This window comes from Malaclemys terrapin, chromosome 1 (assembly GCF_027887155.1).
Source record: "Malaclemys terrapin pileata isolate rMalTer1 chromosome 1, rMalTer1.hap1, whole genome shotgun sequence".
Lineage (NCBI taxonomy): Eukaryota > Metazoa > Chordata > Testudines > Emydidae > Malaclemys > Malaclemys terrapin.
The window spans coordinates 345,787,221-345,808,068 of NC_071505.1; the positions used below are offsets into that span (position 1 = coordinate 345,787,221).

General features: G+C 48.5%; 1 protein-coding gene across 1 annotated transcript in view; it reads right to left on the reverse strand.

Annotated features, from left to right (window-relative positions):
• Positions 1-1,434: 1,434 nt before the first annotated feature.
• RNF121 (ring finger protein 121) overlaps positions 1,435-20,848 on the reverse strand; it is a 52,180-nt gene continuing 32,766 nt past the window's right edge. The window contains exons 7-9 of the mRNA XM_054015940.1: positions 13,728-13,861; positions 6,149-6,250; positions 1,435-3,565 (exon numbers count right to left, since the gene is read on the reverse strand). Coding sequence (XP_053871915.1) covers positions 3,445-3,565; positions 6,149-6,250; positions 13,728-13,861 — 357 coding nt within the window. The 3' untranslated portion in view covers positions 1,435-3,444. The remainder of the gene's footprint in view (positions 3,566-6,148; positions 6,251-13,727; positions 13,862-20,848) is intronic.

Consider the following 20,848-nt stretch of genomic DNA (forward strand, 5'->3'; position numbering starts at 1 on the left):
AACTTTTCCAGCCATGTGACAGTCTGGGCCGCCACTAGGGGAGACATATGGTTAGCTGCCAATGGAATATTAACCACACGTGGGGTGGACACAGGTCATTTACAACCAGTTATTGGCATGGTTGGCTAACATATCAATCCGAAGGCCTATCATTGTCTGATCTTTGAACAGAAACAACAACAAAAACAAAACACAGCACTACTCACTATCAAGGACTCTATTTTGGTTTTTGGCACAGAATTTCCAGGGTTGAGATTTCACTTTAAAAAAATAAAAATAAATAAAACCTCGAATCAACGGTGAGTAGGGTTACAGTCACGTCTGATTCCTTCCAGAGCAAATAAAAGATACAGTTAACGTTGCTTCAGACCGCTCACCAAGAGCTTGGGGAAAAACATGGCTTCTGTTCAGAGGGAGATCTGCTGCGGCTGCTCCCAGACTTCCCTTCTTTCCGCACCGTCAGGTCTGACCGTCACTGATTAGACCCCGTTTTGCTCACCCCAATTTGAATTCACCTGGTTTCCCTGCCCCCAGAAGTAACAATACATCCATGTTCAACGGGCAGATTTAGAAACTATTTGTTTTAAACCCCCCACAATATGTCTGTTAGAACAAACATCTGTGGAAGTGCTCTATTGATATATACAGTACGTGCATGGAGTAAGGTGAATATGCAGCCCATGTAACAAGAACCAACCTGGAGTTAACTGAGTATCCATGAAGGAGTAACAGTGGTCTGAGTAGAACATTCTTCCCAAGAACCCTGCCAATGCACCTCAATAACCCTTTGTGGCTGACCATGCGTCTGCTGATCCTGGGACCTCCGCCTAGATCTGCCAATGTACCTCAGTCCTGCGGCACCATCCTTCGCTTCTCCTGACACTGCCAGTCTTATGGGAATGATCATTAGCCTGGGGAACCATGCAGCAAAGAACCATTGATCTACTGAGAGCCACCTAGCACAGAAAGATGTGCAGCCCTCCACACGCCTGGGCGACTGACCTAACTCTCCGGGCACTGAAAGACATGCTTGCGAGCATCAACGCTTTGCAATTGTGTCGCGGTAAAGACGAAGTGGAAGATAGCAGAGCTCATTCACAAAGCCTAAAACAACCGTAATATGCCAGGACCTCACGTTGCCACAACCGGTCACATGCTGCCTGGAGAATTGCAGGGTCGGGCTGTGGAGCATACGCAGATGGGATACATCCAAGGACTGCTGTCCACATCCCTATTCTCCAACACGCGTCAAAGTTTTTGTTCCAGAGAGGCTTCCAAAGACCTGTCCCCATAGACCTACCAGATCCCTGTGTAGAACATTCCTGCAGCTGTATTGCAACCAGATTGCTGTACCCAGCTCCTTTGTTCCTTATTATTCATACACTTGGCGACGATGTTAACTATTTCTTTATAGAAATTAGAGGGGGACAGGGATCGTAACCACCACAAAAAAGGGTATATTTAGCTGTGTTTCCAGCAGACATCAGATTTGTTGGTAGACCTTGCAAGCCCATTCATGTGCTGGGGAGGTTAACATGAAAACCCACCAAACACCATGACTCCTGGGCTGCGCACCGAGGATGCCCAGGCTTTCACAGAAAGTCAGTGTGGCAGGAAGATGCTTGAACTGATTCCTGAAGACGTCTCTTTAAATCACGAGCTCATTTGTATGCCGGCGTAAGGCAAGCTCCAGTCGAAGCTCACTCACTGTGTGCCATGCCACCTCATCCCCATCTGCCACTGAGTCAATTGTTGCAGCAAGGTCTCCAGTTTCTAAGACACTGCTGCTTTTACAATCTGTAACTCACATGTCGCAACACGCTGGTAAAATGACACTTGTCAATTAGGGCCCGATTCTGACCCCCCGACTCAAGATGAGTAGTGCATTACACCACAGAGGGTTCCCTTGAATTCAATGGGACTGCTGAGTTAGCTAGTGAAGAGTCATCATCATCCGGCCCTACATGAACAGAATATATCGATAAAGCCTTTTATTAAACTTGACAAATAGTAAAAGGCAGTCGCCCCCAGTGGGCGCCCCAGGCAGCCCGAAACAAGGTTCTGCTGTCCTCTTAAAGAAGAAGAGAACATCTCTTTAAACGCCCTTTGGTAAGAAGTTTGGATTTCAACACACCAAACAGGTTTTTCCCTCCAGCCTCATTCAGAGAAAGCTCAAAAAAAAAGGGGAAATTTGACACTTATCCCTTAAGTAGGTTTGTCTGTTCTGAGCAGTTGGGAAAAACAAACAAGCCCCAGCAGTCTGTCCTACCATCCCCTTTTGGGATGTCAGTTTGAGGCGGGGGGGGGGGGGGGGGGGGAAGGGGGAGGGAACTAACCCAAACCGGGCTAGGTCTGCGCAGCGGGTAGAAAATACACTGCCATCGAAAAATGTTAAAGTAGCCTGAATGTTCCAAAAAAAGGGCAGAGTGCGGAAAGAGATGGCTTGCCACACTAGACTGTGTCCATGACAGAGGTCAGACTTGCAGGTTCATTTCCTTGGTTTAGTACCTGGCTTGCCAGGTTGGGAGGTGAATACGCCCTAGTTCATCCCTTAGCGTTGTGCACTGGAGGCAGCTGCATGTCCCAGGTGTAGTCTCTCCCCTGTGCACTGACCACACGATGCAGGCTGGGATGTTACCCTCCCTTCGCCGTAGTCGGCTACCTGACTGCCTTCCACCTTTGTAGTGAGCCCCTCAATCACGGGCTCAGCGCTCTGCATCTGTTCTCCTGGGCAGCGCCAACCACAGGGGGATTCCTAGGTCCTTCTGCATGTAGATGCATTTGACAGTCCTAGGTCTCATGCCTCCAGCTACACAGTTCTGAGCTTTGCTCACAGCAGGTGCCTTTTCTCTGATTAACTGCATTTACTCTTTCAGAATCCTGCCCTGACTACGGGGGAATCCAGCTGGCTTTTACAGCGATCAAGGGCCACAGGAGGCCTCTGCCACCAGCTTACAGCAGAGTTGCTGGCAACTGCTGTGAAGAACAGACCTGAGCAAGTGGCGAGGGATCTGATTTAGCCAGAGCAGGTGGGACGGTACCTAGCAAGCTGCCGTGGGTTTCTGCGAGTGGTCTCTGCTAGCTTCCAAAACCAGCTTGGCTTTCTTTGTTCTAGGGGAATAAGACAACTAAGTGGAGAGGTGGTTGGAGGAGGGAAGTGGGACAAACATTAATTTCCTTTTTAATCTGCAATATAAAGTTTTAAATACGCTCATTAAAATAATTGTTTTAAAAAAGAATACCCTTCCCCCGCCCCAGCATAAACCCGCTTTGCTGGGAGCTGGCCAGCGCCAAGTCTTTCCCTTAGTCCCCGGAGACGTGTTGTAGGTGTGTAAGATCCTGAGAGGTGAATGATACAAGCAAGTCTTCCTGGCCAGCTGCTGCCCTCCGCCACTGCTGTCGAAGTCCTGCTGTGATGTCCCCGGCTTGCTGGCCGCTCAGCATTTATTCCAGCCCCAGGATGTAGTTGATACCTTGTACCAGTCCAATGATAACGGGTTGCCAGGCCACCAGGTAGCGTAGCCAGTCGAGCAGCTGCCCGTACATGACGTGGGGCCTTTCCCAGCTGTATGCGGAAAGAGTTAAAGCAGCAAAATGGGGAAACAGAGAGAGAAACGTGGGGCTGGCTCGGAAGGCTGCGGGCAGGTGTCTTACCTAGCTGAAGCCTTCTGCATGCAGCCCTGTTATTTGCACCTCTGACTTGAGGATGGCAGAATTATAGATTATGGCAGAAAGGTTAGAGGAAGTGGACCTATTGATACAGTATCAAGATGACAACCGGAGATAATAGCACACAGACGGGCCTTCCAAAGCAGGGATCATACAGCTGGGCTTTCATCTCCTGGGGCTACGGGCTCAGGGTAGGCAGTGCCAGTGGGGGAGAAGGGCAATGCTGGGGTCTAGCCTCACCCTTGGTAACCCTTCCTGTGTGTCCAGAACAGCGACCTGCTCATGGACTCCCTGGCACTAGCCCCTCACAATGGCATTCAGAAGAGTGCAATCCATGTGCTGAGGCGTATCTCCACCCCACAGCTCAGTGTTGGAATGGGAGCCTGGGGATGGAGGAAGGGTTGCTGGGCTGGAGAACGACAAGGAAAGTACTGGGTGGGGAGGAAGGGGGGGGGTCTCACCCCATAAGGCGCTATGCTACATGTCTGCACAGTGATGGGCTGGGTAGTATAGAATATCTTTAGGCCCTCTTTCAACCCAGCTTTGCAGCTACAACAGTACTAGGAACAAGCAGTCAAAACCTGACATTACAGCAAGCAGCCAAGAGCCCACATACATCCGACCTGCTGAGTAAGATGGGGCCACATTTACCAAGTCAAGCCAGACCTAAAATTCCCCCAACTCTTACCTGACAGAATAAAAGCAAAGCACTAACGCGGGGCGGGGGGAGAAGAAGTACTTGCCTCATCCCTCTGAGCAGCCTGCAGAGGGGGTGTGATAACAGGGCACACATTGAGTGAGGGGGTAGGATCTTTTAGAGGATGCCTGACAATTGGCCCCTCAACTTTACCTGAAGTGGGAGCTCACGTGCAAGATGTAAACGTTCATAAGAGGATACAATAATCTCTAATAACCCATCTGGATGGGAAGAGGTACAAACGGGAGACAGAATCAGTCCAAACAAAGAGGTCAAGAATGGTGCTGAAATGATGCTTGTTAAAAACAGGAGACATGGAGCTAGAAGTTAGTGAGCCAGATTTGGTGTACCGCAGGGGGGGGGGGGGGGGGGGGGGAAACGGACGGACGACCCACTTTTTGGCCCGAGGGGCACATCTGGGGATGGAAATTGTATGACGGGCCATGAAGGCTCACGAAATTAGGGGATGGCGTGCGGGAGGGGGTGAGGGCTCTGGCTGGGGGTGCAGGCTCTGGGGTGGGGCCAGAAATGAGGAGTTCAGAGTGCGGAGGAGGCTCTGGGCTGGGACTGAGGGGTTCAGGGCTGGGGCAGGGGGTTGGATGTGGGAGGGAGTCAGGGGTGCAGGCTCCAGATGGCGCTTACCTCAAGCAGCTCTCAGAAGCAGCAGCAGCATGTCCCCCCTCTGGCTCCTACATGGAGACGTGTCCAGGTGGCTCTGCACGCTGCCCCATCTGCAGGCACCACCCCTGGAGCTCCCATTGGCCACAGTTCCCAGCCAATGGGAGCTGCGGAAGCGGCACTTGGGGTGGGGGCAGCGTGCGGAGCCCCCTGGCTACACCTACATGTAGGAGCCGGGGGGGAGCGTGCTGCTGCTTCCGGGACCTGTGTGGAGTCATGGCACACGCCGAGCGGGACAAGCCCCAGACCCTGCTCCCCTGTGGGAGCTCGAAGGCCGGATTAAAACATCTGAAGGGCCGGATGTGGCCCCTGGGCTGTAGTTTTCCCACCTCTGGTGTATTGGCTAGTAAGCCTGATTGGTGGACAAAACAGCGAGGGGAGGGGCTATTCCAGCCACCCCTCCCTGTTTGGGTCCGTGAGAGAACGGCTTGTGGGCAGACACAGATGGCAGGCAAGGCGGTGACTAGCGGAGTGAGCTTCACCATCACGGCTGACACTTGCAACATTTCCTGGGAGCCCAGGCCTTCGTCATCCTGATCCTGAGCAGACCAGAGAGGTGTGCCCAGATGACATAGTCACCCTACCAGCTCCAGCTGAATCCCAGCCAGCACCTGGACTGAAAGGCCTTTAAACAGCAGCAGCAAGCGCTTCAATACCATCTAAGAGACTGTCACACAAGGGGGTTTTCCCATTAAAACTCCCTCCAGCCAGCAGGAAAGGGCATGAGGGATGCTGTTAAAATAAAGGCCTGACTTAATACCTCACATTGCCACTGCTTTTCTCCGTTTCCCTCCGTTTCTGTATCTTTAAGAAAAGATTACAGGGATTTTTAACGGTGTGTTGGCCAAGGTACTAAACAGGCTGAGGTCTCGGTATACCAAACCCCTTCCTTGTTTAAAACTGGGTTACTTTAACACCTGCAGCCCATGTATTCCATCTACATTCATGCAACGGGAGAGAGGGGAGCCCAACCTCCCGACCCCATCCCCAGCGCAGGGCTGTCATGTTGATTGGTTAATAAGTTTGCAGATCACCTTTAAGGTGCAAGGCAAACAAAAAGAGACGAAGTTGCTAGGATTTGGTCACAAGGCCAGAAAAGGATACGGGTTACTGAACATTCTCTTGAGATCCACCTTCTCTTTGCAGTATGGACACGTCTGTTTCTTCCCAACGATGCACCAGCCTCGGATGCAGAACTCATGGAATCTGAAGGGTGACAAGTTAAGGGAAGCTGCGCTTGGGGGGGGAAAACAAACAAAAACAAAAGAACAGCAAAAGAGCGGGAACACTGGGATTAGAACTCAGCACACCCAGATACACAAGTCACTGCTCTAATCACAGAGGAAGCCATTCAGATCTGCACGAGCAGCCACGTAGTTGTTCAGTCTACTTAAATACATTTTGGCAGCCACATTTATACATGGGAAGTAATTCTGCAGGAATTTAGACTTGCTACTATGCACTGACCTCACTCCTGGGGCAGGCATGCTCTACTGTTCACATCACCGTCCCCTAGGAGATAACAGTGCCACCCGAGTAGCCAAGTCACCGGCAGAACCAAGAACATAAACCTGGCCAGTTAATCCATCAGGATTTGGCGTATAGGACAGGTTTAACAGTGGGGTAGCTAGTGGGACAGTCACTATGACTTGGTAGTTACAGGGGATGCAGGTAGACACATAGTCAAGGCTGCCCCACAGTTTTCATTGTAAGACTGTTTTCAGTTGCTTATAACTAGGCCAGACCTAAATCATCCGGGATGAAATTAAGGCGAAGCATGCATGGAACCGGTGATACGGACAGGCTGGAAGGCCAGGGGCAAAAGGGCCACTACAGAACGCTCTCCTCTCAAACCTAGAACTGAGCCCATTATTCCCAAATCTCCACATTCCTCTGCTGTCTAGCAACTAGCTGTGAAACCAATACTGTGTGGGCCTGACATGAGAGGAACTTGTGAACTGCGCCAGGTTCACCCACATATTCACAGCTCCGCGAAGGAACTGCCAACTACTATCCCCAGTGGGCCATGGACCCAGAGTGGAGTACAGACTGGCCCTCCTCAGGTGGCAGCAGCTCCCGCCACCTGGTTTGGAAGGAGTGTAGTTAATGAGGCAGAGGACAGCTGGAAGATAAAACAAAATGCTGATTTATCTATGGCTCGTTGGGGCACCTCATTAGCCTCTCCCACAATGTTGGAAGTTGACCAGTTATTCCTGCTACTCTCTGAGCCAGATTCCAGACCATTACAGCCTTCTACCTCTTACCCTACAACATCGATTCTTTCACAGACTCTTGAGGGATTTTATCAAAGGATTTTAGAAAGTTCCAATTATATCTACTGATGCTCCCTTATCTTCTATTTTGTTGACTCCATCAACTGGTTCTAAGTCTGCCTGTCTAGCACTCGTAAAGCCATGACGAGAGGGGTGGCCCGAGTGCATGATCACACTCCAGGGAAATTCTAACCATGACTAACATCCCATATTTCTAGAAGTTCAAGATTAAAATTACAGAACGGAAGTTAGAGTAAGAAAAATATATGGTCACCTCAGCAACGGTCACTCAAGGTCAGATTGCTGCCTGTGGTATAATCTATTTCCATCCCACCGCACGAGTACAAAATTTCCTTCTAAGAAATTCTCTCTCTTTTCCTTCTAACTTTCGGTCCAATGTCAACCGCAGTAAGTCTGTGGTCACGAATGACAGAGAACATCGACCTCCACATCACTAATTACATCTTATGGAGCTCCAAATGAAGTCACGTGCTGCTTGCTCCCTTGTAGTTTCTGCTTTTTGTTTTCACATTTCAACACCCATAAATGATGACTCAAACGTCCTGTTCAGTTTGAGCCTACGTACAGCAAGCCACCATGCCTCCGGGCAGCTGAAAACGCCCACTACCACCGCCTTCTAATGACGGAGTTCTAGAATGCTGCTTCTTGCTTACCCATTGTTCACCACACTGCTTATGCAGATCACGTACTGTATAGAACAGATAACATCTGCAGTCCATGCCCAGAGAAACTTACAATTGAATTAAGTCATGACACGGTGTGAGAACAAGCAGTACAAAGGGAGAAAGGGTAAAAGGAAGAGGAGGATTCCAATAAGATTACGTGGCATTTGCAAGGCTTAAATTCAGTCAGAGCTGTCCGGGGCAGAGCCCTGGTGGGAGTTGCGTGACCCATCTACTCCCAGTTTTTATTCAGGCCTAATTTGATGGTGTCCAGTTTACAAATTAATTCCAGTTCCGCAGTTTCTTGTTGGAGTCTGTTTTTGAAGATTTTTTGTTGAAGAATGGCCACTTTTAAGTCTGTTATTGAGTGTGCAGGGAGACTGAAGTGTTCTCAGAACCCAATACTTTATTTGCTAGTAGTATTAAAAAACTTCCCCCAAAACTGTAGAGATCCCAGTGTTATTTTTAACTCAAACTAACAAACTTACTTGTAAATCCTCAGAAAATTCAATCTACTCTTAGATTAAGTGCTGTAAGATTGAGGAGGATGCACTGTATTGATACAAAACATTGGATACAGCCTGTAAGCTTCAGAATGTTTTTATTTGTATTGTGGTAGCATCTCAGCGCCCTGGTCCTGGACCAGAACCCTGCAGTACTGGGCCATCCCAGCCTCAAAGATCTGACAACGTAGGCCAGTGACATTTTTATCTTTCAGAGTGGTAGCCGTGGTAGCCTGTATCAGCAAAAAGAACAGGAGGACTTGTGGCACCTTAGAGACTAACAAATTTATTTGGGCATAAGCTTTCCTGGGCTAAAACCCATTTCATCAGATGCATGCAGTGGAAAATACAGTAGGAAGATTGTGTATACACACACCTCTACCTCGTTATAACACCACCCGATATAACATAAATTCGGATATAATGAGGTAAAGCAGTGCTTGGGGGTGGGGGGGGAGGCACGCGGGGCTGCGCGCTCTAGCGGATCAAATTAAGTTCGATATAACGCGGTTTCACCTATAATGCGGTAAGATTTTTTGGCTCCCGAGGACAGCGTTATATCGAGGTAGAGGTGTATATATTACACACACACACACACACACACACACACAGAGAACATGAAAAAATGAGGGTTGCCATACCCACTCTAACGAGACTAATCAATTAAGGTGGGCTATTAGCAGGAGAAAAAAAAAAAAACTTTTGTAGTGATAATCAGGATGTCCCATTTCCAACAGTTGACAAGAAGGTGTGAGTAACAGTAGGGGAAAAATTACCATGGAGGAATAGTTTTTAGTTTGTGTAATGACCCATCCATTCCCAGGCTTTATTCAAGCCTAATTTAATGGTGTCCAGTTTACAAATTAATTTCATTTCTGCAGTTTCTCCTTGGAGTCTGTTTTTGAAGGTTTTTGTGTTGAAGAATTGAGACTTTTAGGTCTGTAATTGAGCGTCTAGGGAGATTGAAGTGTTCTCTGACTGGTTTTTGAATGTTATAATTCTTGATGACTGATTTGTGTCCATTTATTCTTTTGTGTAGAGACTGTCCAGTTTGGCCAATGTACGTGGCAGAGGGGCATTGCTGACACATATCACATTGGTAGATGTGCAGGCGAACGAGCCCCTGATGGTGTGGCTGATATGATTAGGTCCTGTGACGGTGTCCCTTGAATAGAAACGTGGACAGAGTTGTCAACGGGCTTTGTTGCAAGGATAGGTTCCTGGGTTAGTGTTTTTGTTGTGTGGTTGCTGGTGAGTATTTTCTTCAGGCTGGGGGGCTGTCTGTAAGCGAGGACTGGCCTGTCTCCCAAGGTCTGTGAGAGTGAGGGATTGTCCTTCAGGATAGGTTGCAGATTGTTGATGATGCGCTGGAGAGGTTTTAGCTGGGGGCTGAAGGTGATGGCTAGGGGCATTCTGTTACTTTCTTTGTTGGGCCTGTCCTGTAGGAGATGACTTCTGGGTACTCTTCTGGCTCTGTCAATCTGTTTCTTCACTTCAGCAGGTGGGTACTGTAGTTTTAAGAATGCTCGATAGAGATCTTGTAGGTGTTTGTCTCTGTCTGAGGGACTGGAGCAAATGCGGTTGTATCTTAGAGCTTGGCTGTAGACAATGGATCGTGTGATGTGGTCTGGATGAAAGCTGGAGGCATGTAGGTAAGTATAGTGGTCAGTAAGTTTCCGGTATAGGGTGGTGTTTATGTGACCATCGCTTATTAGCACAGTAGTATCCAGGAAGTGGCTCTCTTGTGTGGACTGGTCCAGGCTGAGGTTGATTGTGGGGTGGAAATTGTTGAAATCAGAGTGGAATTCCTCAAGGGCTTCTTTTCCATGGGTCCAGATGATGAAGATATCATCAATGTAGCGCAAGTAGAGTAGGGGCGTTAGGGGACGAGAGCTGAGGAAGCGTTGTTCTAAGTCAGCCATAAAAATTTTGGCATACTGTGAGACCACGTGAGTAACCATAGCAGTACTGCTGACTTGAAGGTATAAATTGTCCCCAAATGTGAAATAGTTGTGGGTGAGGACAAAGGGTACGTCTTCACTACCCGCCATATCGGCAGGTAGCAATCGATCCCCGAACGTGCTCACGGTCGACTCCGGAACTCCCAGAGCGAGCGGCGGTAGCGCAGTTGACGGGGGAGCCGCGGCCGATCCCGCGCCGTCTGGACCCCAGGTAATTCGATTCAAGATACACAACTTCAGCTACGCGAATAGCGTAGCTGAAGTTGTGTAAGTATCTTGGATCGAAACCCCCCCCCCCCCCCCCCCCCCAGTGTAGAGCAGCCCAAAGTCACAAAGTTCAGCCACCAGGTTTGCTGTGACATTATCAGGGATACTGTTCCTGATGGCTTGTAGTCTATCTTTGTGTAGAATATTGGTGTAGAAAGCTTCTACATCCATAGTGGCCAGGATGGTGTTTTCTGGAAGATCACCAATGCATTGTAGTTTCCTCAGGAAGTCAGTGGTGTCTTGAAGATAGCTAGGAGTGCTGGTAGCATGAGGGGCTGGTGGAGGCCAGGGGTAATGGGCAGGGAGCCCCGCAACCAGGGGTTGGAGTTCCGTGGCCAGAGCCTACTGCTCACGAACCCAGGGCTGGAGCCCAACCCTACTGTCCTTGGGAAGGTGGAGAACTCACTAGCTGCCTGCTCCTCCAGCATGTGTGTCTCGGGGGGTGGGGGAAGTGTGCACGGCAGGGTCCAACCCCTGCTGGTGGCCCTGGGGGAGGGACCACTGCTTTGCCTCCCCCAATCACTGCCCAGGAGGGTGTGGCAGGAAGAAAAGACCTTGGTAGCTGCATTTGAGAAACGCTGGCCTAGATTCCTCCCAAACTGCTCAGCTCATGATAGAGAGTCATTTATTCAAAACAAATGAATTCAGAATGGTGATTATAGCCTTAAAGACAAGTGCAGCCCATAGCTTCAGACGTGTTTTCAATGTGGCCCTTATTTAGGGCCAAGTTTAGACACCCTGGCTCTAGGTCAGTGGTTCTCAACCTGCAGCCCGTGGGCCACTTGCGGCCCATGTGACATCCTCAGGGCCATACAGGTAGTATTGGATGCTGCCCACAATGGTAAATAAGTTGAGAACCGCTGCTGTAGCCCACAAGATTATTTTGCTAGCTATTCTATCCTACTAATCCAGCCAGCCACATCAAATAATAGGTTTCTTCTTCTGAATGAATCCATTTCATTCTTCTATTTTATCAGCATTAATTCCTTTGAATTTAGGATGTGTTGAGCCACGTGTTTCCTAATAATAAGTTTTGCTGAAATGCAAGAAGCCTACTGGCCTGTAAGATCCGGTAAGAAGTGCTATATAGCTAAAAGTATAATCAGTTAAGACTAAGTCAGCATAAAAACTGGTAACCTTTGGCATAGATGGGAGTGGTCCCTAAACTTTGGGGGAACCAAAGGGAGGAACTATACACAACACTGAACAGGTTTATCCAGGATCTACAACCAGCTGGTAACCACAGGGTACACCACAACTTGGAAGTCACCAAGAGAGCCTAGATTGGCAGTTTTTGGAGTGAGATAATCCTTATTAATATACAGAAATAAATGTCATAATCCACTAACCTATAGGATAAGGGTACCCATAAATTTCTTAGGGTATGGAACTAAGATTTGGGTATAGTAGGTGGGGTCTGAATTACATAGTGTCAGGGTCCTATAAAATACCTTGTACGGAAGAAGTCTGGAGCGTTCTTCTAGCTTCTTTCTATTTAGCAGCCTTTAAGCTTTACTTCGAGCTCTCTTTGAGCTCGCTCTTTTAGTGCTTCTTTTAGTCTTTAGGTCTTTCTTTAGTCTTTGTTCTCCTATATTCTGTAGAGTATCTTCTATGATGCTCAGCTTGTGCATTATAGTATAACTACTCAACATTTCTAACGATTGGGGAAGCCAGTATCATCGTGTTATGGGGCATGACAGGAGTGAGGCTAGTCCTTCACCTCCTATTACCGGGTCCCTCAAGGAAGGCTGTGAGTATGTTAAGTTAAAGGTATTTATAATAGGAATGTTACCACCGGGAGTTTTGGAATTCTTTTATTGTTTTGCAGTTATAAGTTTCATAGCATTTATTATTCTTTTGTTAATCTCAAAGTTATCAATTTGGTATTGTCCTCAGTGTACGTGTTTTTGCTAGGCACTCCCACTATAGAACTCTGAGTTCTTGAACCCTGCAGTCTGAATTGGACAAGAACCTATCAATCTTCTGGTTGGATGCGATCAGTGGCGAGCCATAACAACTAACCCATCACATTCAGATCAACACTGTGCTGGTAACCTAAGCAGCGTGTCAGGTTTTGAATCGTGCCATCAGCAGAAAACCCACAAGACCTTTAGCAGAGACAGCCGCACAAAGTGTTACACGCACGGGACCAGGAAGCCCAGCATCACTGCGGCACTGTAGGTGGTTAATGACTTGCAAAGTAAGGTACGCTCTGAAAACCACAGTAGTTTCAATCTGATCTGTGTGTTCTGAAGATTTCCTCAATCATCAACTACATCTGATGCACACAAAGCAAAACTGAACCATGACAGAAGCAAGTAGGACAAGCCCTCTTGCCCAAGAAAAATCAAAACACAGGAAGAAGCAATGGTGCAAACTCCTCCAATGCTGTCCTCTCGGACCGGCCTTGAGGGACAATCTCTATTGGCTGAATGGCTCTCCCCAAGCTTTGGCCTCTGGGCAAAGTGCATCGTCAACGAGGGTCTGTTAATGCCTGTTTTGATGGTGCGGACACTTATCCACTAGGAACTGGACCGAGACCAAATTTGTTTCCCATAGATGACCACACAATCAGATGGCAATTACTTTCTTGCTGTCAGCTTGGTTGGTTTAGAACTGGTGACCCAGAGGTGGAAGGTTCTCCCTTCCACAGGCAAACCCCTAAGTGACTCAGCTGTCCGGTTCCAGGCAAACTTACCCTGTGCCTGCTCCTAAAGGCACAGACGGGGGAAGCAATTCCTGGAAAGGATGTATGCCCCTCCATAGCTTAACCCGTTCCTGAAATGCAGCCGCTTCAGAAGAGAGCTGCTGCCACGCAACTGGTTCGTGTTTGTTCTTTTTCTAGAGACATGAAGTCAGGAAAGGGGGAATTCTGGGAAGTAGAATGAAGTTACCCAAACAGTAATTCTAACCAGATTCCAAATAGTGACCCACAGTAGGCAGCAGGCTACCTTAGGTGCTAGCGCTCCGGTCGCTCCAGGAAGAGAAAAGGATACACATGATTGCAGGAAAGCCTGTATGTGTTCTCTATGATCCCTTCTTCGTTGACATCTACAAAGATCTGTTGGCCACACACGGCGCAGACGCTGTCAGAAAGGTGCTTCGTTGGCATTCCTGATGCGCTGTAAAACTGAATAGGATGGCGGGAGGGGACAACACAAGACAAGAACTAGTCAGAATTAATGTGCATTCACTAACCAAGTCTTGCTCCTCTACAGTTCAAGCTAAAGGAGTCTGCTGCAAGATTACAGTTTAACTGGCAGAGAGAGTGATCCAGTGGTCACAGCAAGGACCTGGGAATATGAACTTCTAACTTCAGCCCCCCTCCCCGGGTTCAGCCCCCCTGCCATGGGGCTTCAAGGGTGGACTTCAGACGACCTGCAACACTCCAGATGTGGGGCTCTGGCTCTGGGCTTCAGCAGGGCTGGCCTTACTGGACACCATGGTCAAGAGGCAAGGAACAGGGTGAGCCTGGGGTGCGAGGCGGCAGAAGGGAGCTGGGGGGCAATTGAGGGGGGAAGCAGTGGGGATCAGGGGCACGATGGGGAGCCTGGGTGAGTATTGGGAGGGCATGGGGACACAGCAGGGGCCAGGGACACAAAAATACAACTGGACATTATTACTGAGTCTGCAAAAAAAAATTCCTACATAAAATTACAATGATTTATTTGGACACGTATATGTGCATATTTATTTTTTTCCTAAGTTAATTAAGTATTTTAGGAAAATCTGTGAGAGCCGCCTCCATCAAAAAATGTGTTGAGAGAACCATAGAATATCAGGGTTGGAAGGGACCTCAGGAGGTCATCTAGTCCAACCCCCTGCTCAAAGCAGGACCAATTCCCAACTAAATCATCCCAGCCAGGGCTTTGTCAAGCCGGGCCTTAAAAACCTCCAAGGAAGGAGATTCCACCACCTCCCTAGGTAACCCATTCCAGTGCTTCACCACCCTCCTAGTGAAATAGTGTTTCCTAATATCCAACCTAGACCTCCCCCACTGCAACTTGAGACCATTGCTCCTTGTTCTGTCATCTGCCACCACTGAGAACAGCCGAGCTCCATCCTCTTTGGAACCCCCCTTCAGGTAGTTGAAAGCAGCTATCAAATCCCCCCTCATTCTTCTCTTCTGGAGACTAAACAATCCCGGTTCCCTCAGCCTCTCATCATAAGTCATGTGCTCTAGACCCCTAATCATTTTTGTTGCCCTCCGCTGGACTCTTTCCAATTTTTCCACATCCTTCTTGTAGTGTGGGGCCCAAAACTGGACACAGTACTCCAGATGAGGCCTCACCAATGTCGAATAAAGGGGAACGATAACGTTCCTTGATCTGCTGGCAATGCCCCTACTTATACAGCCCAAAATGCCATTAGCCTTCTTGGCAACAAGAGCACACTGTTGACTCATATCCAGCTTCTCGTCCACTGTGACCCCTAGGTCCTTTTCTGCAGAACTGCTACCTAGCCATTCGGTCCCTAGTCTGTAGCAGTGCATAGGATTCTTCCGTCCTAAGTGCAGGACTCTGCACTTGTCCTTGTTGAACCTCATCAGGTTTTTTTTTTGGCCCAATCCTCTAATTTGTCTAGGTCCCTCTGTATCCGATCCCTACCCCCTAGTGTATCTACCACGCCTCCCAGTTTAGTGTCATCTGCAAACTTGCTGAGAGTGCAGTCCACACCATCCTCCAGATCATTAATAAAGATATTAAACAAAACCAGCCCCAGGACTGACCCTTGGGGCACTCCGCTTGAAACCGGCTGCCAACTAGACATGGAGCCATTGATCACTACCCGTTGAGCCCGACGATCTAGCCAGCTTTCTATCCACCTTACAGTCCATTCATCCAGCCCATACTTTAACTTGGTGGCAAGAATACTGTGGGAGACCGTATCAAAAGCTTTGCTAAAGTCAAGGAATAACACATCCACTGCTTTCCCCTCATCCACAGAGCCAGTTATCTCATCATAGAAGGCAATTAGGTTAGTCAGGCAAGACTTCCCCTTGATGAATCCATGCTGACTGTTCCTGATCACTTTCCTCTCCTCTAAGTGTTTCATAATTGATTCCTTGAGGACCTACTCCATGATTTTTCCAGGGACTGAGGTGAGGCTGACTGGCCTGTAGTTCCCTGGATCCTCCTCCTTCCTTTTTTAAAGATGGGCACTACATTAGCCTTTTTCCAGTCATCCGGGACCTCCCCCGATCGCCATGAGTTTTCAAAGATAATGGCCAATGGCTCTGCAATCACATCCGCCAACTCCTTTAGCACCCTCGGATGCAGCGCATCCAGCCCCATGGACTTGTGCTCGTCCAGTTTTTCTAAATAGTCCCAAACCACTTCTTTCTCCACAGAGGGCTGGTCACCTTCTCCCCATATTGTGCTGCCCAGTGCAGCAGTCTCGGAGCGGACCTTGTTCGTGAAGACAGAGGCAAAAAAAAGCATTGAGTACATTAGCTTTTTCCACATCCTCTGTCACTAGGTTGCCTCCCTCATTCAGTAAAAGGCCCACACTTTCCTAGACTTTCTTCTTATCGCTAACATACCTGAAGAAATCCTTCTTGTTACTCTTAACATCTCTTGCTAGCTGCAACTCCAAGTGTGATTTGGCCATCCTGATTTCACTCCTGCATGCGTGAGCAATATTTTTATACTCCTCCCTGGTCATTTGTCCAATCTTCCACTTATTGTAAGCTTCTTTTTTGCGTTTAAGGTCAGCAAGGATTTCACTGTTAAGCCAGGCTGGTCGCCTGCCATATTTACTATTCTTTCTACACATCGGGATGGTTTGTTCCTGCAACCGCAATAAGGATTCTTTAAAATACAGCCAGCTCTCCTGGACCCCTTTGCCCTTCATGTTATTCTCCCAGGGGATCCTGCCCATTTGTTCCCTGAGGGAGTCAAAGTCTGCTTTTCTGAAGTCCAGGGTCCGTATTCTGCTGCTCTCCTTTCTTCCTTGTGTCAGGATCCTGAACTCGACCATCTCATGGTCACTGCCTCCCAGGTTCCCATCCACTTTTGCTTCCCCTACTAATTCTTCCCTGTTTGTGAGCAGCAGGTCAAGAAAAGCTCTGCCCCTAGTTGGTTCCTCCAGCACTTGCACCAGGAAATTGTCCCCTACACTTTCCAAAAACTTCCTGGATTGTCTGTGCACCGCTGTACTGCTCTCCCAGCAGATATCAGGCGATTAAAGTCTCCCATGAGAACCAGGGCCTGCGATCTAGCAACTTCTGTTAGTTGCCGGAAGAAAGCCTCACCCACCTCATCCCCCTGGTCTGGTGGTCTATAGCAGACTCCGACCACATCACCCTTGTTGCTCACACTTCTAAACTTTATCCAGAGACACTCAGGTTTTTCTGCCGTTTCATACCGGAGCTCTGAGCAGTCACACTCCTCTCTTACACACAACGCAACTCCCCCACCTTTTCTGCCCTGCCTGTCCTTCCTGAACAGTTTATATCCATCCATGACAGTACACCAGTCATGTGAGTTATCCCACCAAGTCTCTGTTATTCCAATTGCATCATAGTTCTCTGACTGTGCCAGGACTTCCAGTTCTCCCTGCTTGTTTCCCAGGCTTCTTGCATTTGTGTATAGGCACTTAAGATAACTCCTCGATCGTCCCTCTTTCTCAGTATGAGACAGGAGTCCTCCCCTCTTGCGCTCTCCTGTTTGTGCTTCCTCCCAGGATCCCATTTCCCCACTTACCTCAGGGCTTTGGTCTCCTTCCCGCAGTGAACCTAGTTTAAAGCCCTCCGCACTAGGTTGGCCAGCCTGCTTGCGAAGATGCTCTTCCCTCTCTTCGTTAGGTGGAGCCAGCCTCTGCCTAGCACTCCTTCTTGGAACACCATCCCATGGTCGAAGAATCCAAAGCCTTCTCTCTGACACCACCTGCGTAGCCATTCGCTGACTTCCACGATTCGACGGTCTCTACCCAGGCCTTTTCCTTCCACAGGGAGGATGGACGAGACCACCACTTGCGCCTCAAACTCCTTTATCCTTCTTCCCAGAGCCAAGTAGTCTGCAGTGATTCGCTCAAGGTCATTCTTGGCAGTATCATTGGTGCCCAAGTGGAGAAGCAGGAAGGGGTAGCGATCTGAGGGCTTGATGAGTCTTGGCAGTCTCTCCGTCACATTGTGTATCCTAGCTCCTGGCAAGCAGCAGACCTCTCGGTTTTCCCGGTCGGGACGGCAGATAGATGACTCAGTCCCCCTGAGGAGGGAGTCCCTGACCACCACCACCCTCCTCCTCCTCTTGGGAGTGGTGGCTGTGGAACCCTCATCCCTAGGACAGTGCATCTTTTGCCTTCCAATCGGTGGAGTCTCCTTCTGCTCCCTTCCCTCAGATGTGTCATCTAGTCCACTCTCCTACAGACGTTACAGAAGGAAATGGGGAGGCTGCAGGCACATGCTTAGACACCCACCTCAGTTACAGCCCTCCCTGCCAGAAACACCACACTGGGGTCCCCTCAGGCAATGCACTATTGCCATTAGAGCTGGTCAGAACATGGCTGCTCTCTTCTAGCAGCAGCAGGTAGAATTTGAGGAAAAAAGTAAAAGAAAACCAACCCCCCCCCCCAAATATTTTGATTCTGGAATGCCACTGCAGTGCCCCATGGGCTAGTTGGGATTCTCCTGTATAGCTCACACTCACTGGTCAGATTACATCTCCCATGAAGCACCATGGTCTCTCCTGTTGGTGAAGGGAGGTAGTGCAACATGTCTGCAGTGTATCGGGGAGATTACGGGCTGGGCTCCCCAGCTGAATTTTGAGGCGAATGGGAGCATGAGGCACCACAGTGGCATTTCGGAATCAAAATATTGTGGTTGTTTGGTATTTTGGTCAGTTTTCCATGGAAGCCAATCACATTTCAGAAAAGTTTTCATCTAGTCAAAAAAGAAGCAATTTCCATCAAACACTTCTGACAAAGTTTTTGACCAGGCCTATCCTAAAGCATGGGCAGTAACCAATTATCACTACTGTGGACTCCATACAGAGTGCAGGCACAGAGATCTTAAATGACTAGTGATTTTGGGAGCCCAACTCCAGACAGCTTAGAGGGGAATGATTATTAGAAAATGCCAAGCATCAGCTCTTGAAAAATCAGGGGTCATGCTAGATACCCAAAGACCACGCTGCCCATAGTCACTAGTGTGTCCCTTTTGAAAAAATCTTGGCTGGTTAAATATAAATTGGGCACTTACGCAGAGCGATGGTCAGACCTAGAATTTGATATAAAGTGCTTGAGTTAAAAAAATAAAATAAAAGGTGCTATTTGCAGGTAAGGTTTAACATGAAGGCCAATGATCTTTACAAATGCCATACCCAGCAACCACTGGAGACAGCCATCTCTAGGCTGGCAGCCATCTCTAGGCTGGCATAAGGCAGCCATTTAATTTAGGGAAAGAGGTGAGCCAAGTTACCAAATCCAACTGAAACTGCAGGTGGGGTTTGTGAGCAGCTGTGACCACCCACATAGGAAATAAGGCAAGACACCCCTAGTTCTGTGGAGAGGGCCATGGGAGCTTTACTGGCCACAAGTGGGCAGGACCACTGTCTGAGCAAGACCTCAGACCCCTCTTCATCAGCACAGCTCCCCCTAGCACTATGCTGGGGCATCAGTCAGGGAAAAGGCAGCCAACTGAGTCACCAACACAGGACGTCCCTTTTAGCTATAGCTAGGCGTGGATATGAGATCAATCATAGTAGTATTTGAATGGCCGACTCCCTTGGGAATCTCCCTTCCAAATACTAATCAGGCCTGCAACTCTTTAGCTGATCAAACAACAGCTTGAGCTGTATGTTGGCAGGGAAAAAAACCACCACCACCACCACCCTGAACCAGCACGCTGCCTTTTAACCAAAGCCACACTTCGTTCATCACTTTAGCTGCGTCTGATCGGACAGCGTCTCTAACCCCTAAAGAAGTGGGAGACTTGAACCAGAATACTAGTTTTAGGGCCTTTGCTTTCTCCAGAGAAAGGATCCAAACCCAAGTCACAGAATAGTTCTTGAAGCAACAGAAACGTGTTTGACGACACAGCCAGTACAAGTTGTTTCAAGGAAAGTGGAAACCCTGCAGCAATTATGCAATGGTCTTCCCTTGAGGAAGTTTCTTCTTTACCTCATCAGAGAGCAGCTGGCTTATATCTTGAGAGAGAGGTTTGTAAACCTTCTAACCATTTCCTAAATTTAACCTTTAGTCAAAATGCAGATCAGCAGAATGCAAGAAAGGATTAGTCATATCGAAAGCTCTTGGTCTTAGTGGTAGGGAGTTCCAAAGGTTAATTATTCTGTGTACAATATGTTCCCTGCTCTCAGTTTTAGTGTTCTGCTTTTCAGTTTGATTGATGTGCCCATATTCTTGTATTATGAGAAATGCCCAATTTGTCTTCTCTCTACCCTGTTCCCTCTTATTTATCTCCTCTCCACACCAGACAGTTCTGATCTTTTCAGTCTCCTATGTGAAGTCTGTCTGTGCCTCTAGCTACTTTTGTTATCTGTCTCTGAACCCCTTTTCTCTGAGGAAGGCGCCCACAACTGAACATGCTATTCCACGGGGGCAAACAAACGGATTCATACAACCGCACAGTCGCTTTACTATTTATTCCACTCCGCAGGCATCCTAACCTCAGTGGCTGCACACTGAGCTAGACTTTTTCACTGAACAACCCGCATCTCCTCCCAGGCCTTTTTCTGTCCCTTCACAGACAGACTACTACCTGACATCAGGCCTGGGCTGGAAAGGCCTTCTTGGAAAGGAAGGGATGGAGCCTTCGTTCCCTAGCTCTGTGGGCTCATGATGTGAAGGTCTAATGCAGTGATAGGAGGAATGGTCTGTCTCCCCGGAGGATGGAGTCTGTGCACATACATCTGGGAAAGTGGAAAGGCACAACATATTGACTAGAACCACCCTTAGATTCTTTGGAAGCTGGCTGTGGCCTATCAGAGCAGCCCAAGGATCCTAATCCAGATAAAGTTAGAGGCCACCTCAAAAAGGTGACTTAATTTTGAGAGCCAAGATGGTCTGGGACATAACCCCATGTTCTGGGTGTCCCTAAGCTTCTGATTGCCAGAAGCTAGGACTGGATGACAGGGGATGGATCAGTGGATAATTGCCC